General features: G+C 47.2%; 1 protein-coding gene across 2 annotated transcripts in view; it reads left to right on the top strand.

The window, feature by feature from the left end:
• The window catches only part of AMOTL1 (angiomotin like 1), a 50,255-nt gene extending 33,012 nt beyond the window's left edge, over positions 1 to 17,243 (top strand). For both annotated transcript variants that reach the window (XM_072326790.1, XM_072326791.1), the window contains 7 exons: positions 1,527 to 1,672; positions 6,875 to 7,024; positions 9,779 to 9,969; positions 11,247 to 11,372; positions 13,069 to 13,295; positions 13,723 to 13,992; positions 14,487 to 17,243. In XM_072326790.1, coding sequence (XP_072182891.1) covers positions 1,527 to 1,672; positions 6,875 to 7,024; positions 9,779 to 9,969; positions 11,247 to 11,372; positions 13,069 to 13,295; positions 13,723 to 13,992; positions 14,487 to 14,590 — 1,214 coding nt within the window. In that variant the 3' untranslated portion in view covers positions 14,591 to 17,243. The remainder of the gene's footprint in view (positions 1 to 1,526; positions 1,673 to 6,874; positions 7,025 to 9,778; positions 9,970 to 11,246; positions 11,373 to 13,068; positions 13,296 to 13,722; positions 13,993 to 14,486) is intronic.
• Positions 17,244 to 17,971: the final 728 nt, after the last annotated feature.

Genomic DNA, 17,971 nt, shown 5'->3' with positions numbered 1-17,971 from the left:
TCAACTGATGTAAGTAAATGTGGTCAAAAACTTCTGTTAAAGCGTGAGGTCTGTATGAGCTTCATATCCAAGGCCTTACTGAAGTCCAGACAGATGACATTAGTGGCTCTTCCCTTGTCCACTGATGCAGTTACACCATCATAGAAGGCCACTGTGAATGGGATGTGGTGGTGACCCATTAGAAAATGAAATAGTTGTTAGCTGGAGTCTGTTGGGTAAAAATTGCATGCCAAATTGGAAGGGATATGCACAGTGTAGTACAGTAAAACTAATTGTTTTACTTACAAGGATGCCCTGTATGTATGTGAGAATTTGAGGTATCCTTGGTAAAGTCCTTTCTAACGAAAAATTAATACAGTATAGGAAAGTGCTACTAGGTACATTTTTCTTGCCAGCTTTCCAGCGGGTTCAGCAGTCATTCTGGGTACAGCATGATCCTGTTCTCATTTGATGGGAGGGAATAGAAAACTTGGAGTGCTTTGGATATGAGTTGCAAGTGTATGTCTCAGGTCCTGGTGCTGTGCACACTGTCTGCATATAACAGAGCTCAGCACACAGCAAATGTGATCCTAGCATGAGATGCTTGAGTGCCACAAGACTGAAATAGCATTTGTCTTCTGGCTTCCTCACTCTCATACAATAGATAGTAATGTTTCTTCTGGTGAATTGGATCGAAGTAAATGTGTCGAATGATGAGGCCTGTGTGTCAGGTGAGGTGTCCTGTCCCTCCGCAGTGACTAGGTGGGGAGGTGGCTGGAGGGTCTTCATGGCTTGAGTGTCTCTGCTGGGGTGGGACTGGATGTTAGAGGCAGATCTTCCACAGTTTGATGGTTTTGGAGCAGCTTTTTGCTTCGGTTAAAAACCAATGCATTTTGTAATGCTGAGTTTAAAAAAGTCGAAAGTCAAAACAAGGTTTAATTGGTGCCAAATTAATTTTTGGAGGAAATATTCCTTCTTGGAGGCTTTCCAAATGCTCTATTTTTTGCCATCATTCCGAACGAAGGCCAGATTTTGAAATCTCAGATTTCACTGAATGAAACTTCCATCCCCTGTTCCCTCTCCTCGTTAACTGTTTGTAGTCTGACACTGGAGATCCAGCAGTCAGACTGCAACATTTGTATTCCCTGCAGTGGTTTCTCAGTGCTGTCAGAGCAGAGATAGATCACAGAATCATAGAATAGCTTAGGTTGGACTGGACCTTAAAGATCACCCAGTTCCAACCCCCTGCTGTGGGCTGGTTACCCCCACCAGCTCAGGCTGCTGAGTGCCTCATCCAACCTGACCCTAAGCATCTCCAGGGATGGAGCACCAAAGCTGTATGGGAAGCAGTGCCAGGGCCTCACTGCCCACTAAGTAAAGAACTTCTTCCTATAGATGGAGCTGAGCTTTTCAACGTGTAGGTTGTCAACAAATTTGATGGTGAGTTTTGTTGCTGAAGGAAAATTGTGAGCAGAGCTGACTGAACTTAGCTTTATTTTTTAATGTCATTTTAAATCTTCTCCAGAACATTCTTGTCTTTCTTCCAGACAAAGAACACTTGAAGGAGAAGGAGAAGCTGGAGATGGAGCTGGCAGCCATGCGCTCTGCCAATGAGGATCAGCGGAGGCACATTGAAATCCTCGACCAGGCCCTAAACAATGCTCAAGCCAAGGTCATCAAACTGGAAGAGGAGGTGAGGCGTGGGCATAATTCCTCTGCTCTGATGCTAGTGGTAGCTTGCAGATAAGACTTGCTCCATCCCAGTCCTGGATCTATTCTGGCACATCTTCCTGCTCCCATGCACTGTCCATCCAGCAGAGAAGATGCATTGCTGTACAACACTGAGCCAGGAAAGCAATTAAAGGAGACCACAACCATAGATATTTTGAGGGCAGAGCTTTCAACACGTAACCAGGAGCATCACTAAACTGGGATAGTCGATGGCTGAGGTATTGGTAGGACTTAATAGAAATATCAGACAAAAAGCTGACTCACTGAGCTGTGATATAAACATGTGATGCTGGTGCATCCCAAATCTCCTCAGAGAATTCCAGGGGTGCACCGCAGCACAGCAGTCTAGGGCTTGGCATCTTTGCATGTGAATTGTGGTCTTCAAAGAATGAGCTGATCTGGCTACAGGCAAAACCTCCAGGATTTGGAGCTACGGTATTTATCTGAGAGCTGAAAAAACCTGTTGTACCACAAGGCTCCCAAAGTGTCATCTATGCAAAACCCCCAGGGCCTTCTTAAGAATGGAGGTGTAAGCCCAATAGTGAAAATCAGTATTCAAACAGAAAATCCTAAGAACAGAGGGTCCTTCAAACTGGCAAATACAGAACAACATTTAGTAGCTGGATCTGAAGCTAAGCAAGTTCAAAATGGAAATAATGCTTAGTTTTAGCTGTAACCAAGAGTGGTGTCAGTTCTCTGTTACTGGAGATCAATAAATCTCAATTTATTGTGTTCCTTATGGACCTTCGATGAGAAGTTGCAAATAATAGCTAGCTGAAAGCCTGGGTGCTCTGGCAGATAAGACAGGACTGTTGTAATAGGACTTTTTGACCCTGAAATATCAGGCCCTGGGACCAACAAAGAAGGAAGATGTTTCATGGGGAATAAAATAAAAAGCCTTGACTGTCTGAGCAGGCACCATCAGTAAGGGGAAGGATGCTTACCTAGCACAGACTGCTGGCATAATCTTGGGCAGGTCTGTTCCCTTTGGTGCCTCATTTCCCAGCTTCACTCTCCCAGAGGCTGCCCTGGGAGTGAATGCACGGAAGCCTGTTGAATGTCTTGTGAGGAGTGGGCAAGGTTTGCTTTCAGATACTTGCAAGTAACTCGATGCAGTTCATTGAAGCTAATTCATGATTACTCACAACCTGGTGGTTTTCAAGCACTGAAAGGTGACGCTGTGCCGTTCCTGACCACTAGACCGTTCTGACTTCTCGTTTGAAAACATTTTTAAAACTCCATTGCCTCTGGCAAATACACTCAGCAGCAGGAAGAGGATCCCATTAAGTTTAAGTGCTCTTTTGTTAAACTGCTCATCTTCGCAGTGTATTTAGGGCAGTCCCCTTGGGATAGCTGCAGGAGATAGTGTAGCTTTAATTTGTCCATTATTCACTTGATACAGTTTGCCTTAAAGGTGGTTTTCTATTTACATTTTCTTATAAAGTGGCTGAATAAAGTAATGCTTTAGGTAGTGACAGCTGCTCCTGCAATCACAGCGTCACACAGAGAATGGGAAGAAACATGTTTAGCTTCTGGCTGCTCCACAGACTGTCATTGTGATACTGGCCAGTAATACCAACTTGCTGATCACACACTGCTGAAAGCAGCAGAAGCATAAACGCAGACTTTCAGGCAGGTGGTGCAAGAAGCCATCCTTAACCTGTAAATACATTTGCAGTCTTAAGGCTCTGTGTCTAAAAGCTTTGCAGTTGCCAGTTCCTAGCCCAGTCATCCAAGAAAAATATGCCTTTGCTGGATGGGAATTACAAGTTAAATTGAGAGAGGACAAATGTTCCCATCTAGAGATCTGGTAAGGTCCTACATGTTAGGTGTTCCTCAAGAGGTGGGTTAGATGTTGCAGAGGTGGTAACCTTCTGCCCAGGTCATGTTAGGTGTTAAAGAGGGTGATAGCCTCATACCTGGAGCATATTAGGTGTTACAGAGGTGGTAACCTACGTGCCCCAGGGCATGTTAGGCTGACAGTGAATGAATGCGATGCAACCACATTCCCCAGAGTTAAGTCAGAGCCCTCAGCCTCAGCAAACCCACGTTAACCTAGGAGAGCTTGAGTGGTTTTCATTCTAGGAGGAGTTAAATGAGCTTTCTCACAGCTGCTTTGGTTTCAGTGCAGTGTGGTGTCAAGCAGCTTGGGCACTACATGGTTTAACTGTGACTGTCAGCATGTACCTAAACTCCTCATCCCACTTCCCTTTGCTTTTGGCTTGTTCCATCACTAAAAGAGAGCACCTTTTTAATGATCTCTGCTTCTTGGAGCTCAGTTTGACATACGTGCAAACCAGATAATCTTCAAGTTTTGAGTCTTCATCTCAGACCAGGTATTCTTATTATAATTTCAGGTATGCTGAAAGAAACAAAAAATCACTCCCATAAAAATGATGATTATTATTGAGTTCTACCTCATGCACTGCTTCGTAAATCCACATAGATTTCTTGTAGCAGCAAAATGTAATTGAGTTTAAAAGCTTTTCAAATCAAGGCTTGAGAAATAAACAGCAGCTACTAAGTCGAATTAACATAACCTACTGTGTAAATCTACATTATCCTGAGTGCTTGCTGGTAGAAGGATTTAATTCAAAAGTATGTAGGTGGTATTATCACCACATGTCAGTTAGACACTGCTGCTGGAATTGTGTCAGAGAAACGACTGAATAATTGGAGAGGGGTCAGGAAAGAGCCGTAGAATTTATTTGAAGCCCAGAAGATGTTCTTTGCTGTGAACAATTAAAGTTAAGAGATGGCTGAGCTTGAGTCTGTACGCATGAAGATTAAGAAGAGATTGCTGTCAGCCAGATTAAACATTGCTTTTTAATATAAGACGAAATAATAAGATGCAGTATTGGGGAGCTAAAGCAGAGCAAATCAGGCCAGAAGGAAAGAGAGACATTAACATGGAAACAACCTACGTAGCGAGTCAGCGAATCCTCCATCTCTTACAGTCTTTAACTCAAATCTGTAGATTTTTCCCTGTCGCTATTCTGTAACTCAAACCAGTTTAGTCCCCAGAGCAGATGGTTTTCTATAAGACCCACTGGTTTCTACTCAGACTTTTTTGCTTCACGGAGACAAGGTTTGGATCAGCCCCTTTTGGCCTTAGCTCTTCTTCATCTTTATTTGCCTAACCACTGGGACAAGGGCAGCATTCAGACAAGTTTGCTGATCTTGTGAATACGTGAATTGTTTCATTAAATGCTTCTTGCTCTAGTAGATCACACTTTGGAAGCAGAACAAGAAGTAATTTGCTTAAATTGCAAAAGAGGAAGCCGGATTAGGCATTAGGGTAAAAGTTTTCAAGCAGCAAAAGAAAATAGGTCATGAAGTAGTTTGCAGGGGAAGGTTATAGTGTCTCTGTTCCTGGGAGGTTTGCAAACAGATTATAAGTCTGTCCACCAGGTTTTCGTAGAATCACAGAGTTGTAGGGGTTGGAAGGGACCTCTGGAGATCATCAAGTCCAGCCCCCTGCTAAAGCAGGTTTGCTACAGCAGGATGCTCAGGTAGGCATCCAGGTGGGTCTTGAGTATCTCCGCAGGAGACTCCCCAGTGTCTCTGGGCAGCCTGTTCCAATGCTCTGTCACACTCACAGTAAAGAAGTTCTTCCCCATAGTTGTATGGAACTTCCTGTGTTCCCGTTTGTGCCCAGTGTTCCTTGTCCTATCACTGAGCACCACAGAAAAGAGCCTGGCCTCGCTGAAAAGAGCCCAGGACTATCCATTTGATTCCTGCCCTTTATTTATAAGCATTGATAAGATTCACTCTCAGGCTTCTCCAGGCTGAACAGACTCAGTGTTCTCAGCCTCTTGTCCTCATAAGAGAGATGTTCCAGACCCCTCTTCAATTTTGTGGCCTTCTACTGGGCTCTGTTTAGCAGTTCTCTTTCTTGAACTGGGGAGCCCAGAACTGGGCACAGTACCCCCACCGTGGCCTCACCAGGGCAGAGTAGAGGGGGTGGATCACCTCCCTCAACCTGCTGACTGCGCTTCTTTTGATGAAGCCCAGGATCCCATTGGCCTTCTTGGCTACAAAGGCATGCTGCTGGCTCATGGTCAGCCTATGGTCCACCAGGGCACCCAAGACCTTCTCTGCAGAACTTCTCTCTATCAGGTCAGCTCCTAACCTCTACTGATACATGTGGTTATTCCTCCCTGGGTGTAGGACTGTACACTTCCTCTTGTTGAGGTTCATCAGGTTCCTCTCCGCCTAGCTCTCCAGCCTTTGATTTAGGTTGAGTTGATCCTACGTGGCAGCAGGTGGATGGACTGGTGCCTGCTGAGGTGACTTCCAGCCACTTTTTGTGAGTCTGTGACTCTGGAAGGCAGCGGAGTTTAGAATCATGGGTTTCTAATTACAACCTTCCTCCCTCACAGATGTGTACTCAACTAGCAAGCCCATTAACTTCAATGACAACACATTGTACTTTGATTCTTAAGTGCACATGAATAAAATATTTCTTACAAATCTGCAGACAGATTTGGCTCAAGAACTTTCCTATAAGTTTATGAATGTGGGAACTGTCTTGTTGCATATCTCTAACAAAATTGATTGCTAAGGCAGCAAACGTGCTTGGCCTCACTCACATACACAAAGGAGCACTCATGCATAAGTGTGTGAACCCTGAGTACCGCCAGTCTCTTAGATATCTAGTAGTTCACCGGCGTCAATGAGAGGTTTAAATCAAGTTTGAAGCTACAATCCTGCAAAACTTTCAGTACTGGGGACAAAATTCATGACAGAAAGCTGTGGGAGAACAGGAGAACCAACACTTCTAGAGGCTGGAACAGGTTGCCCAGAGAAGCCATGGATGCCCCATCCCTGGAGATGTTCATAGTTGGAAGAGCCTTTGAGCAGCCTGATCTATTGAGAGCTATCACTGCCCGTGGCAGGGCCTTGGGCTAGGTGATCTTTGAAGGTCCCTTCCACCCCAAACCAATCTGTGGTTCCTCCAGTCTGGGTTCAGGTTGGATATCAGGAAAGAATGCTCTTCCCAGGGAGGTGGTGGAGTCATCCCTGGAGGTGTTCAAGAAACATGGAGATGTGGCACTGAGGGATGTGGTGAGTGGGCACGGTGGGGATGGGTTGATGGCTGGACATGGTGATCCTAGAGGTCTTTACCAACCTTAATGATCGTATGTTTCTGTTGTCCCTGCAGCTGCGTAGGAAGCAAGCCTATGTGGAGAAGGTGGAGAAGCTACAGCAGGCACTGACACAACTTCAGGCTGCCTGTGAGAAGAGGGAGCAGATGGAGCGGCGGCTGCGCACACGCCTGGAGCGGGAGCTGGACTCACTGCGCATGCAGCAGGTGAGGCAGGGATAGGATAGCCTGTGTGGGGCTCAGCACAGAACCTTCTCACGGTGCTCCTGAGAGTCACCTTGCTTTAGGGCTGGGATTGCCCGCTAGGCTTTCCATTTGAGCCCCTGGTTTCCAATGGGTGATTGCTGAGCTCTGCTGTGGGGCTGCTGGAGGTGGCTTGTATCTTATGCACAGTTACTCCTCTGAGTGGGTACCCTGGGATCTTACTTTCTCCCCCATTCCCAAGTCCCCAGGCACAGTTATCATCTGTGAAAAGGGGGAAAAAAAAGCACGAGGAGGTTGCAGGGAGGATTTCCAGTTCACAACCAGCACCAAGTGTCCAATAGGTGGGTACTGGCTTTAGTGCAGAGCAAGCAGATGTACAACATGAATCAAACCTCTGCCTGAGGAAAAAGACAGTAACATAAGCAAGGCTGATGCTGCTCTAACTCCTGAAGGGCTCGCTCCTATATCTGTCAAGAAACGCATCTGTTACAACAACCTTTTCTTGGGGGGTTTGCAAACAGATAATAGAGACATCCTCTGGGTTTTCGCAGAATCTTCCAATTGTATTCCAGTAGCTCTTCTCAATTGCTTCTTAGCCTCCTCGTCTCTGGCTTAAAAAACAAATCACTTGGTGATATAACGTGCTGATGCTGGTGGAAAGATCATTTGAGAAAAATACATTTAAGTGAAGGTAAAACTGGAACTAGAAAACGCTTCGTTAGCTGTGTTAGAAGGGTAAATGGATAGATTAGGTAACTGGAATGGACTCCCACCCGAGTCCTTGCTGTGGGAGCTCTGTCTGTGCTTATGATTTTGCCAGAAAAATTCCTCTGTAAGTTGCTTTCTTCGTGGGTTTTTTTATTTGGAACTGCAATTAGCAACTGCGTTTTAGGTTGCCATAGCTCCCACATGCCCACAGCAGTCCTCTTTAAGGGATTTGAAGGAGCAAGATTATTTTGCTTCACATCTCTCATCAGTATTGATGGGGAGACTTTGGGATATTTTTTACTATTAGTTCTTATACTTTTTGTTTTATAAGACAAAGCACTGCAACAAAACACGGTGCCCCAATGTTTTCACTCAGAGCTGTCTCTCTGAGCAGTTACATCTACTGAAATTGCTTATCGTCACAGATGAAAAGAGCTTTTCACTCCTCTTCTCACCAGCCAGCAGAGGAGATGTGGCACACAAGGAGGCAGCGAGCAAGAGTCTGTTCTGCTCCTTGACCCAAACGAGTCCAAACAGCATCTCATCATTGTTGCTGATGTTAGAACCAAGACCAAAAAAAGACTCTTTCTGACTGAGCCTTGCAGGCTGAGCATGCAGGGCTGGCAGATGTTTTGACTGGGAGTGAAGCACCCCAGGGCTCTATTTTACAGGCCAGAACTGTGCTTCCAAAACATTGCCTTCCTGCCGGGGGTCTGACAAGGTCTGAGTGCACCGGCTGGTTTGCAGTTGCTCCTAAGGGTTACTCCCTACTGCGCTATTCCAGAAAGTATCTTCCAAACATGTCATTACTGCACCAAAGCCAAAAGCTGCAGTCCTGCCTTGCTATCTCTTCTTTCCTGTAACCAGGGGATAAATGTCTAGAAGGAAGAAGTGAACATGATTTCCCCCTTAGCATAATATTGTGCACCGTGAACTGTAACAAATTGCTTTTTTTATTAAAAAAACTCACCATTTATTTATACTGGCTTCTGACAGAGCTTTGTGTCTGTCCTCCCAGTAAGGGCTCATCCCACTCAGCCTCTGAGCTGGATCTTATCATTGAATCATAGAATGGTTTGGGTTGGAACACGCCTTAAAGCTCATCTAATTCCAACCCCCTGCCATGGGCTGGTTGCCCCCCACCAGCTCAGGCTGCCCAGGGCCCATCCAACCTGGCCTTGAGCATCTCCAGGGATGAAGTGCCTCTGCTTCTTTGGCTCATCACCCTCTGAATACAGACTTTTTTTCCTAACATCTAGCTTATATTTCCCCTCTTTTAGTTTCAAGCCATCTCCCCTTGTCCTACCACTATAAAACCATGTAAAAAGTCAGTCCCACTCCCGTTTATAAGCTCCTCTCAAGTACTGGAAGGCCTCAGTGATGTCTCCCCAGAGCCTTCTTTTCTGCCCCATGTCCACCAAGGATCTCAGGGCAGCTTTACTTGCAGCTTGGGTGCTGTAATTAAGTGCCTGTAACAGAGCAAGATAAACCTGCATAGGTCAGTGTAAATCCAAAGAGCCTGTGCTCTTTCACATCCATGGCTGCATGTCTGCCTCCTGTGGGAACCACCTCACAGCCTCTGGAGATCTTTTGCCCATGTGGGTGGAAAATCACCTGCTGCCCTCACAGAGCATCTCCAGGGACTGTTACACTGGGATGTGCCAGCAAAGGCAGGCAAGAAGAACATCTTTCAAAGCATTATTGCTTTTTTTTCCCCTACCTTTTCTCTTGGCTTGGTGCATCCCACAAAATCCCTGTGCATCGAGGGATCTGGCAGCCTGCCCAGCCTCCTGCAACCCAATGAGGAGCAAGATTTCCCTTCCCCGTGCAGGTGGCTCAACACAGACCCTGTAGTGCTGGGGCTAATGCAAGGCTGAGCTGTCTATATGGAGAATAAGGGCTGGTAGCTCCTGGGCTTATCAGGTGGTGGTCCTGTCCTGTTGGAATGGTGCTGTGCGCAGCTGGGAATTGGACTTGATGATCCTTATGGGTCCCTTCCAACTCGGGATATCCTGTGGTTCTATAACCTGTGGCTGTTTGCTCCGGCAGAGGCAGGGCAGCTTTCAGCCGAGCAGCCTCCCTGAGCACAATGCACCAGCACTGATGGAGCTGGTACGGGAGAAGGAGGAGAGGATCCTGGCCCTGGAAGCTGACATGACCAAGTGGGAGCAGAAGTACCTGGAGGAGAGCACCATTAGGCACTTTGCCATGAATGCTGCAGCCACGGCTGCAACAGAGAGGTGAGATGGTGTTGCTGTGAGCGGGCAGCTCCATTTGTAGCAGCAAGTGTTGGGGAGGAATAAGGAATGGGTATTTCTTCAAGGCTGGATTTTGCATTGCCTTTCCATGCTGTTTCTCCAACAGAGCTAAACATCTCTCAGTGAGGTGTCACCTATTAAGTACAACATTTGGTTAAAGACAGAACTTACCCGTTTGGCCTGTCTAGAAGTTTACCAGACTCAGGCACCAAGCTCAAGCCAAGCTCAGGATTCCAAGTTACATAGCACAGATAAGGTTCTTCACAGGTTATGCACAGCACACAGCTGGAGCTGCTGGTATCAGCTGCACCCAGCCCACGTTCTGCTGCCGTTTCTATAACCTCATTAAAACCTATAACAAGGGAAGCGTTGTGGCCTAAGTCCCCTGTTTCACTGCTCCATTAAGCTTCAAATTAAAGCGGTTCTCCTAACATCTAAACTAAACCTCTTGGCTGCAGATTGCCTCAATTTATTCTTGTCCTTCTCAGGTGTGCGTGATGAATAACAGGTCACTGGCAGCGTTAAAACAGCCTTATAAATGTTGGAAGACACACATCCCCTGGTGTATCTTCCTGGCCTGAACTAAACCTGCTTCCTCCAGCCATCCCTCACACGTCGTGTAGGAGCCCCTTCCCATTCCCACTGCTTTTGTTTGGGTAGTCTCCAGTTTGTCTGTGTCGAAGTGTGGTGCCCCAAAGTGCACCATGTGTTGCAGCAAAGTCTCCAGCAATGATGGGCCAAGATAATTAATGTCTCACCCCAGTTTCTTTAGAGCCAAATCCCCTGTATACATCCTAAGATAAGATTTGCCTTGTTGAATATGGCTGTGTGCTAATCTCAGGATGATACATTCCTTTTGTGTTTCAGTCTGGACAGCATTTCCTCTGCTGTTTTTCACCTTCCTAAGTGTGCAGTTTTGCTTCTCATTCATGGTGCAGCCTTGGTGACTTTGGGAGTGTTTCCCTGCTGGATGAGTCAGTCCTTTTGATGTCTCACCCCATCCTCCAGGATGGCCGTTAACCTCACAGGGTTCAACTGTGATTTCAGCATTGGTCCCAGTTATTAACACCATTAGTGACTTACCCACATCTGAGAGTACACCACAGCAAGACAACCAACAGCCATCCAATGTAACAGTCAATCATTACTCCTCAAACATGAGATTTAGGGTTTGTTTTTTTGCAAGCACCAACCTCATTTGCAAAACCCATCCTCATGGACCACAGGGCCCGACTGACTGTGTCCCATCACTTTGCCAGGGACACCTCAGCCCCCAGCCACTCACACAATGGCAGCTACGGTGAGAGCACGCTGGAGGCACGGGGCTGGCAGGAGGAGGAGGAGATCGTGCAGGCCAACCGGCGCTGCCAGGACATGGAGTACACGTAAGGGGCTGCCATGCTGTGGGGCTGGGAATGGGATCACCACACCGGGCTCCTCCCCTTGGGTGGGGTGTTGGGAAGGGGGATCAGGATGCCCTTTGGTTCCTCACTGCTGTTAGATAACTCTACTTGCACCAAAGCTTTGCACCCAAACTGACCTTCTTGAAAAGCCAACCAATACTAAAAGTAGGTTGGCACGCAAGGAAGCTAAATGCTTGCTTAATCTCAGTGAAAATCCCCCTCTGGAAACAAGAGCATCTCGCTGTAAAAGCTGAAGTTGTAATCCCACTCCTACATAATCAGCAAGTAGAGCATCTGCTCTCCTTATTTGCCTGCTTGTTGCTCTTTCTGGGTACACACAGCTGTGCACGTCCGTGTTGGGTGGCCTTCATATGGCATTTAGCAACAAGCCTGCAAAATTTAGCCATCCCCCCGAAACACCCCTAAGTATATCTATTTACCACCAGTAGACGGTATAATATACACTTTTCTGAACACAGGTAACATTCAAAGGTACTTCTCCATTTTCAGCACACCGGTGGAGATGTGGCTGTGCAGATAAATGGGGCTGCACTTGTCATTCAGGCTGTTCTTTGGATGAAAGCGGTCTGCTGACGAGTAAAGATCCCTTGGGAGTGCTTGGGATGTCTGTGGGTTTTTAATGAAAAATCACTTGAAATCTGTCCTTCGTCTTTGTCTTCCCCACAACATGACAAGTCTGCAGACAATGCTATAAAACAGTATATGTTTGTGTTGCTTGTGGAAAGTGCAGATGATCGTTTCTGCTGGATTTGGTTTCTCTTTTCCACTCGCACATGCAAACTAACCCTGCTTCGAGTGAAGCAGTGGAGCTTTGCCAATGGCTTCATGAAGGACAGATTAGGATCTTGTGTTTTCATTGCAAATTAGACATCTGACTCTGAAAACTGAAGGCATCTTACTGTCTGTCTCCCTTGTATGTGTAAGTTTCAGCTTTCACTGCTTCACAGAGCGTAGTTGATTTGACCGTATGTTGAACATCAGCAAAGATACAGTATGATTTGTTGTTAATAATTCCTGGAGGGAATTCTCTGACAACTTTTTCTATGGTCCTTGGGGTCCCAGCTCTGCACACCACAGACAGATGGTTTCTGCAGGGCTTAGTGGGGATCCAGGAGCCCAGCCCAGCTGCTGCAGGCACCGAAGGGAACTCCTTCCATCACTTCAGCAACAAATCTTTCCTCCAGCTGCCAACAGACCTGAATTATGAGGTTAACTCAGGTTTTTCATTCAGATAGTGCCGAAGCAAACCCCTCCGTGTGGCATTCTGCCAAGCGAGGGATTCCGGATTTGGCAGCAGTAGGGGAACGCTGCTTGTGTTTTTGTGTTATTTCAGTGGAGGTAGCAATCCACAGCACAGTCAGGATATTGCTCTCATTGCTCCCCCTGTGTTGGTAAAGCCGCAGCAATAGGTGAGTTCATCTAATCTTGCAAAATAAACCGTTTGGGGTTAATAGCCAGAAACGCTCCTTGTTTCAGGCTACATAGTTATCCCTTATAAGCCCTGCAGGAAGCTTCCCTATCCGGGTCACATAAAAGCAGAGATGACAGAGCAGCAGGGTATGTACCTGGGGACCAGTCCTGCTACCTTCGGCTGCAGATTGCTGCCCATATAAACTTGTTTTCCATCCCTGTAAACACAACATTTGTATTTTGGCAGAATAAAGAATCTCCACGCAAAAATAATCGAGAAGGATGCCATGATCAAGGTCCTTCAGCAGCGCTCACGGAAGGATCCCGGCAAAGCCGACAGCGCCAGCCTACGACCCGCTCGCTCCGTGCCCTCCATTGCCGCCGCTGCGGGCACGCACTCACGCCAGACCTCACTCACCAGCAACCAGATCAATGAGGAGAAGAAAGAGGAGAAGATCTGGAAGGGAAGCATAGGTGAGCTGTGGTTTTGGTTAAGCTTTGGCTAGAGACTCATAGAATCGTTAAGGTTGGAAAAAACCTCTAAGATCACCATGTCCAACCCCAGCCAACCCCCCCGTGCCCTCTCACCACGTCCCTCAGTGCCACATCTCCACAGTTCTTGAACACCTCCATAGATGGTGACTGCACCACCTCCCTGTGCCACTGCCTCACCACTCTGAGAATGTTTCCTCATACCCCACCTGAACCTCCCTGACACAACTATAGGCCATTACCTCTAGTCTTATCATGAATTTGGTGCCACATGGAATGGGAGTGTAAAGGTGTGTGTGCCTGCCCCAGGGCACCACAGGGACAGCTGTGCAGAAGGGAGGATGTAGCTCTGGGATGAGTATAGGGCAGTACCATGAGCTGGATGTGGCTGAGCTTGGTGTGTTTTCAGGGCTGCTCCTGGGGAAGGAGCATCATGAGCACCCGCCGGGCCCTGCACTGCCTCCGCCTTTGCCCTCCTTGTCGTGTGCACCCCTGCCGGCACCAACAGCCTCCCATGCGAAGACAGGCAGCAAGGACAGCAGCACCCAGACGGACAAAAGCACTGAGCTCTTCTGGCCCGCCACCGCCTCCTTCCCCGGCCGCGGTCGGCTGGGCACCACCCCGACACACAGCCCGGTACCACGGCCTCCGGGGGCACGGCCAGCCGGGGAGAAGCTGGGTGAGTGCTGGCAGCACAGCTCGGGGCAGCAGGGCCATGCAGTGAAGTGCCAGTTCCCCATGACTTGTTAGCTTGTTCCCCAGGATACACCAGGGTGACAGATGTCATCATTCGTGCCGCTGAGGATAAAAACCAATGGCTAAACCATGGTTGGTGAAAGCACCACATGGTTTTTAAAAGAAATCTATAGTTAAAAAGTAAAACTTTCCTATACTTTTTACTACTTTCAAAAGCAAATCTCCCCCTAGAAACTTCCTATGTGTCACTGGTAAGGCTGCATACCTCTGCCTGCTTGAAACTTTGGGTTACTGCGGCCTTCTTTGCGCAGGGAATTCAGGCTTACGGACTCGAGCCCTCCAGTTGGCTTTCAGTCTTTAGGCCACGCAGCTGTACCTCTCCCTTGCAAAAGAACTAAAGAAAGGTTTTGTATTTCCTTCAAACAATCTGTTACTGGATTTGAGCTGAAAACTGACTTTGCTTTGTTTCCACTGCAGAGAACTCCAGCCACGGAAAGCTGCCTGACAGCAAAGGCAGGGTGAGCAGCTTGCTCCACAAGCCTGAATTTCCAGACACAGACATGATGGAAGTCCTCATCTGAGCAGAGGATGGTGTCTGGGCTTTCGTGGGCATACATCCATGTCCGAGGACATCATCGGTGTGCCAACCTTAAAAACTGACTCTGAGAATTTGAAGAAGGAAGGAGAAAGTTTGTGCCTGAATTGAAGCTTGAGTCTGCTATGCAGAGACTTGGGACCAGGCGAGAGATAAAGAGAACCCAAGGGGAGAGATGAGATGAATGTTTGGGACTTTCTTAGTGGAAGGGGACTTTGAAAACCGAAGGTGGCCCAAGAAGGTGGTCATTGAGGAAAGAGGAAACTGCTTTTTCAGGTGGAGAAGGAAGGTAGCTGGGTTACAGACTGGGTGCACGGGGCTCTTCTGTTTTGCTGCTGACAAGAGCTAAATCCAGGCTCTTCTAAGGCCAGTGGAGCTTCTGGCAATAATTGGGAAAACTTGCATCTTCCTCAGTATTGATTCCTTTCTCAAAAATATTCACTGCTGGATTTTAGTGAATTCTTGGTATGTGGATGTACATGGCAGGTTCTTGTAAGCATTCATTTGAAGTGGTGTGGTGTGGTTTTCCTGACATGCAGATCAGGTGCCTTTGCCTGGCTGGACACGTATTACTCTTGGAGCTGGATTACAGTGCAGATGTTTGTGTCTTGCGAACTCTGAGCCTGCTGAGACTCCTGGTTTTTGATAGGAGCAGTTGTTCATTGAAATTTCCACAGAGGATGAATGTGAAGGAGGGAGATTACCCTGCTGAACCAACCCCTCTTGTACCATTGTTAATGTTTCAGGAAGGAAAGTCAGGGGAGGATGCAGCCAGCTCCACCACAGGGCTGTGCAGGGCAGAGATGGAAGAGGTGAGGTGCATCGGTGCATCTTCTACTGCCCCATCTCAGAGCCATATGCAACACATAGATTTCAGCAGGTGAGAATCTGAGCACAAAACTATAACAGGGTGTAGCCCAAGGAACTCTTTGGGGTTGTTTACATTGGAGAGATGGGAAGAAAACAGAAACCACTGATGCCTTCTGCAGTTATTTCAGTGAACTAAGCCAAGTTTGCACATGAGGTCAGAAGATACCTCTTACTGTGCAGTGTCTGCAGACAGGACAGAACAGTTCCTTATTTTCAGTCTCACATTCCCTGAGCAAACAGCCCTGCCATTCAGGTTGATGTGGGATTCTGCATTAAGAAGTTCAGGACTGAGCCTGGAAGGTTTAACTGCAAAGCAGTGCATGAGCATCACCTGTTTTGTGCTGAGCTGTGGGCCCTTTTCAGCCTGCTCCACCCAGACAAAGTGCTTCACATTTTTAGCTAAGCCCTTGGTTTCTGTAAGAGGTGGCACCTGTCTGTAAGACATCCAGCTCACAGCAGTGTTACTCATAACATACCTTCTGCTTCCTGTATTGCAAAAGCTGGTAGAGAAGTTTTCCTCTCCAGGATATTTTTCTATTGGCTTTTCTCTTCCCAAAGCTCCATGTGTACCCTGATGGCATCAGGAAGAATTTAGCTTTGGGAAAAGGGTGGTGGGATTTTATGCCAAGTTGTGTAGAGTGGAAAAGCAATGGGTGCTCCTGTGGCTGTGTGTGTGCAGGACTGGCTCGAGGCTCTCCCCTCCCTCCTGTGGGCATCAGCAGGAGGGAAACATTGGGAGAACAATCAGGCACTGCACCCTCTGCTTTTGCTGCAAACTGAAGTCCTTGCAACCCCAAAGGCTACAGGTTCTGGAGCCCCACAGCTGAGAGATACCTTCATTGTAAAACAAAATTGCTATGCTGAGTCCATGCACTTATGTGTGTGTGTGTGTGTATGTGGTCAGATGTGTCCGTGTTGCCTTCCTTCTGGTTTTTGCACTTGTTAAACGCAGCAGTGCTAGGTAGGTTGTGCTGTCAGGAGAGCTGTGTGTTTCGAGTATTAGCAGCTTTGCAAAACCCAATGTGTAAAAGCCCTTTGAAGATGCTGTGCCGCTTAATATATGCCTTGTGAAATAATTCTATTTTTCCTCTAAAGTTAATTTAAATGTCGTAAGGAAAGGCCAGGCCTGCGTATGGCAGTGGCTGGCTGCAGGTGGGCACCTCCCAACTCCACATGTGCCGGCGCTGCCCAGCTGGGACTGGGCCAGGAGGATGGCAAAGGGAAGGGATAGCAGGAAAATGACAGTAAACACGCCATCACTTTGCTCCAAGAAATAAGGATAGCTGGCTGTTTGAGAGTCCCAAAGCGTGTCATTACTGTCTGTATTATTGCTTCGGATGGAAATGCTTAATGACTTCTGTAGAGACAGGCAGCTAGGCGTGCCATCCAAAGGTGTGCTCACAGCCAATACTGCCCCACAGCCCAACCTTGAACAGTTTGCACGGAGAACTGCTGCCTTCCTGCTGGGTTTCCCGGCTCCTGGAACTGAATGGCGTCTTGGGAAACGGTGTTGTTGCTTCCAGGCAATGTTGGTAACTCCTTGTAAAATACTGTCATCCTTTTCTTGTTGTTGGTCGTGTAGAGGAGTTGGTGTACAGTGTTGTACAGCTGGAGGGTCGTTTGTACATAGGTGGGTAAACGAGCAGCGTTACGAGTCACCCACAGCAAATATTGATACTGTTGGTCAGCCAAAGATTTCCAGTTCTTTGCTGTTTAAACTTGTGCCTTAATATTGTATATAATAAATGTATAAACACGTGTCTTTCTTCACTTTTCCAGCATGAATATATTCAGTCCCTAAGAAGAAAGGAGCTTGCAAACAGTTCTCCCAGTGTACTAAGCAAAGCAGTCAGACCTTGCTGACCATAGGAGGTCATAGGAGGCTGCACCTCCTCTGTTTTCCATGGCTGTTAGAAGGCACTGCTGGTGGCAGCAGGTCCGTAAAGCAGAGAGCTTTGCCAAGCCTGCAACGGGTTTAAGTCAGATCAGCTTTACCTGAAGGAAATCAAGGTGGAAAGTCAAGGCACTTCGGTGAGCATCAGAATATACTTTGGCCCTGTATTTCCATTACGATATTCCCAGTCAATATGGCACCTCCATTGTTTGTGGGTTTGGGTTTTTTTTCATTATTCCTGTGGGTCTGGGACTTGACAGGCATCAGATCGATGTGAGCAAGATACCTAAATCCCTTCTATATCGAGGCACTCATGTTGGCCTCTTACTGCCGAGAATAGGAATCTGTGGTTGCTTAGGTTTTTGCTTTTCATCTTTCTTTGAGTCAGGATCGAGCAGTAAGGCAAAAATAGTGCAACGAAGCAAACTTCCAGAGGCACTTTGTTGAAATGCTTTAGTCACTGATTGATTGAAGTCATTGATTGATTGCATCTTCCCAGAAGCGAGTAAGGGGCAGCATCCCCTTAGCACAGACAGGGAGAGGGCTCAGAAGAGCTAAAGCCATCAGTACAATCACCATTTCGAAGCATTCGAAAAGCAAGAG

Source organism: Excalfactoria chinensis, chromosome 1 (genome assembly GCF_039878825.1).
Source record: "Excalfactoria chinensis isolate bCotChi1 chromosome 1, bCotChi1.hap2, whole genome shotgun sequence".
Classification (NCBI taxonomy): Eukaryota; Metazoa; Chordata; class Aves; order Galliformes; family Phasianidae; genus Excalfactoria; species Excalfactoria chinensis.
This window is presented reverse-complemented; position numbering and strand designations above follow the sequence as displayed.